Below are 3396 nucleotides of genomic sequence, written 5' to 3' on the forward strand. Positions count from 1 at the left end.
CTTAGGAGCCTTAGACATCCTCTTGAAGTAACAAATCAAAAAGTAATAAAGCAGAATTGTTATAGTGCAGAATCTTCCACAAATCAGCATGGATATAACACATCAAGCAGAGTATCTGAAGATTTTCTTTTTCTTTTTCATTCAATTTCCACGAAAGTCATATTGTTATCCTTCATCATTAATTTCTATCATAATTATAGGTGGCGATATCTCTATTTATACCTTACAACGTATGATGTAAAGTAGACTCAATTCTTTGTTTTTATAGTATCAGAGCAAAGGAGCTCTAGATTTTAAATTTTTACAAGTCTCATCTCTCTGGAACCCCATTTCTCTTCTTTATGAGATAGAAACACAGAGCAAGTCTTGGAGAAGATACAACAGAAGTCATGAATCAGAGTCATGATCCTCCTCATCAAAACAAGCTGAAACCTAAGCCGAAGGCCGTGATCGTAAGAGGGAGCATAGCAGGTGTGTCATGCGCGCATGCGCTCATTCTGGCGGGTTGGGACGTTGTGGTCATAGAGAAATCGCGCAGGCCTCCGAAAGGAAACCCCACAGGCGCAGGACTTGCGTTGGATCCGCTCTCTCAGGAGCTCATCGGGTCCTGGACTGGACACCCTGAACTCCTCCATGACATCACCTCATCTGCCGCCATTGATCTTGTAAGGGAACTTCATACGATAAACTGTCTACTCCAAGTCTTCCTAACGTTTGAATTATGATATGCATTGAAGTTAAGATCGCAGCTACTAAAGAATTGGCGCAGAATATGTCTTTCTTCATGCACCTTGATTGTCAAGTTCTTGCTTTGCTCGACACTGAGAGGAGATGTTAAGCTCTTCCAAGAGATATGGGTCCTTTTCCTTTTCTGTAGTTGAATATATAGAGATTGATCTTGCTTTTTATGCGGCACTCAAAATTGTATCCTGGTTCTCACAAAACTTGTTACGCGCCTATTTGTACTAGAACCAAGCAATCAATGACGAGAAATCCAGGAAGATACTAGCAAGAGATGAGAATTTCAATCATAGAGCAGCACATTGGTCCAGTCTGCATCACCACCTGTTCTCTGCATTGCCGCCAGAAATACTCCTCTGGGGCCATCTTTTCCTCTCTTTCTCTGTTTCCAATGATAAGCAATCGGTCAAAATCAGGGCCCAAGTTCTCGACACCGAAGAAACTGCGGAAGTAGATGGAGATTTGCTCGTCGCTGCAGATGGATGCAACTCTCTGATTCGCAAGCACTATTTTCCCGACGTCAAACTAAGGTTGTCACTTTGACCAAATTATTATGCATGAATCCCTGACTTAACCCTTTTTGTTATCTTTCATGATTATGTCGATATAATAGGTATTCAGGCTATTGCGGCTGGAGAGGAGTTCTTGATTTTTCGGGGATTGAAGATTCTGAAACCATCAAGAACGTTATGGAGGCATATCCGGAGCTTGGAAAATGCTTGTACATCGACTTGGCGCCCAGAAATCATACCGTTTTTTATGAGATCCCAAACAAAAGGCTGAACTGGACATGGTGTTTAAACCAACCTGAGCCTCACTTGAAGGTAATAGTCGCCCATCTTGCTCCTCCTCAACTGTACGACAGTAACAGCAGTTGCTGATGTACTGAAAGACCCAAATAATCATGACAGACATTTCCAATAATTTTCCTGTTTATTCATGAGATTTATTTGCAGAACTACACGAGCATATCTCATAGAACTTGGTCTATATATATAGGTATCTGTATACATGCATCCCTTTCTGTAAGTCCCTTATGTCTTGCGCTCTCTCATATTCTGTCTGTTATTGACAAATACAGGGGAATTCGGTTACTATGGAAGTAAGTGATGAAATGATTCAGAAGATGTACCAAGATGCAGAGAAAATTTGGCATCCAACTTTGGTTCAGGTCATGAAAGAAACTAAAGAACCTTTTGTCAATGCCATTTACGACTGTGATCCCCTAGAACAGATAGTTTGGGACAATGTAGTACTTGTCGGCGACGCGGCACACCCCACAACACCACACAGCTCAAGGAGCACAAACATGTCAATTCTGGATGCGGCAGTCCTAGGTCGGTGCTTGGAGAAGTGGGGGTCGGAAAATCTAACGGCTGCTCTTGAAGAATACCAATACATTAGTTTACCCGTTGCATCCAAGCAAGTCTTGCATGCCCGGCGAGTCGGAAGGATAAAACAAGGCCTTGAGCTTCCTGACTGCAGATCTTTCAATCCTAACACAGTGCTTCTACAGAGAGCCGTGCCCTTCTTCGGACATAACCCTTTGCTCTAATAGAGCTGATCAAGCAACCTTTTCTCGGTCGGCAAATGCTGATCATCTTGTGTTTGTTGCCATTCTGGGCATGTCAATGTCGATTTCAGACACGTTACAGGTTATTTCTAGCTCTAGCTGGATAAAGCAAGAGATGCATCTTCTTAAGTAATTCCACTTAAGCCAGTATCATTACCAATGATAATGACATTCACCTTAGATTTGTGTTAAGAGGGTTAAAAATCATTTCAATTACTGAAGCACTTATATTAGGCCAACTGATGCATGTAATTTACCTATTTCTTGTTACAGCAGTAATAGTCCTTGTATAGCAACAGAAAACTTGTTCCTCACCCTCACAAATTAGTCAACTTGATTTATGAATCACGAATATTCCTATTTATCATTGCGTCAAAGCTAGCTATGTATGCATTCACATGTCCAAAAATAGGAATGTTGGTGATTATTTATTGAAAAGGAAAAGAAAGCTTCTAATGAAGAATCTTTAGATAGCCGATAAGAATATCTCAGAATCTGCAATTCAACCAAAACATTTCTCTAATTATAATACAGCAAACAAGTCGAACTTATGGTTCATCGTTCTACATGACTAACGTAACGTGGAAGATCAGTCAAAGTGCTTGCATAATGAGAATCACTAATAATTTGTGTGTTTGATTTTGAAACTATCTGACTAGTTTTAGCAAATGTCATGGCCAAATTATAAGACCACTGCATATCCTCAATTATTCTAGGCCCAACCGCCACATGTTCTTATCGATATCACCTTAGATTTGTGTTAAGAGAATTAAGAATCATTTCATCCATTGAAGCATTTAGATTAAGCCAACTGATTCATGTAATTTACTTGTTTCTTATTACAGCAGCAATAGTTTTTGTATAGCAGCAGAAAACTTGTTCCTCACCCTCACAAATTAGTCAAGTTGATCTATGAATAAGAAAATATTCTTGATTTATCACTACATCAAAGCTAGTCATGTATGCATTCATATGTCAAGAAGTAGGAACACCGGTGTTTACTTATCGAAAAGGAAAAGAAAGTTTCTATTATGGTACTTTTAGATAGCCAAAGAGAATATCCCAAAATTTGCAATTCAACC

General features: G+C 39.7%; 1 protein-coding gene across 1 annotated transcript; it reads left to right on the forward strand.

Annotated features, from left to right (window-relative positions):
- Positions 1 to 288: 288 nt before the first annotated feature.
- Positions 289 to 2623, forward strand: LOC120291408 (6-hydroxynicotinate 3-monooxygenase-like). The gene is made up of 4 exons (XM_039308724.1): positions 289 to 665; positions 970 to 1271; positions 1355 to 1565; positions 1823 to 2623. The coding sequence occupies exons 1-4, from the start codon at positions 390 to 392 to the stop codon at positions 2294 to 2296; spliced, it is 1263 nt and encodes a 420-aa protein (XP_039164658.1). The 5' UTR covers positions 289 to 389; the 3' UTR covers positions 2297 to 2623.
- The last annotated feature ends 773 nt before the right edge of the window (positions 2624 to 3396 follow it).

This window comes from Eucalyptus grandis, chromosome 3 (assembly GCF_016545825.1).
Source record: "Eucalyptus grandis isolate ANBG69807.140 chromosome 3, ASM1654582v1, whole genome shotgun sequence".
In the NCBI taxonomy this organism is placed as follows: Eukaryota; Viridiplantae; Streptophyta; class Magnoliopsida; order Myrtales; family Myrtaceae; genus Eucalyptus; species Eucalyptus grandis.

What these genes read in the sequence shown, in the direction of transcription:
- LOC120291408 (XM_039308724.1), top strand. Translation starts at nt 390, where the DNA reads ATGAATCAGAGTCATGATCCTCCTCATCAAAACAAGCTGAAACCTAAG. An exon ending in CATCTGCCGCCATTGATCTT is followed by an intron (nt 666 to 969) that starts GTAAGGGAACTT and finishes TATTTGTACTAG; the next exon opens with AACCAAGCAATCAATGACGA. An exon ending in AACCTGAGCCTCACTTGAAG is followed by an intron (nt 1,566 to 1,822) that starts GTAATAGTCGCC and finishes TGACAAATACAG; the next exon opens with GGGAATTCGGTTACTATGGA.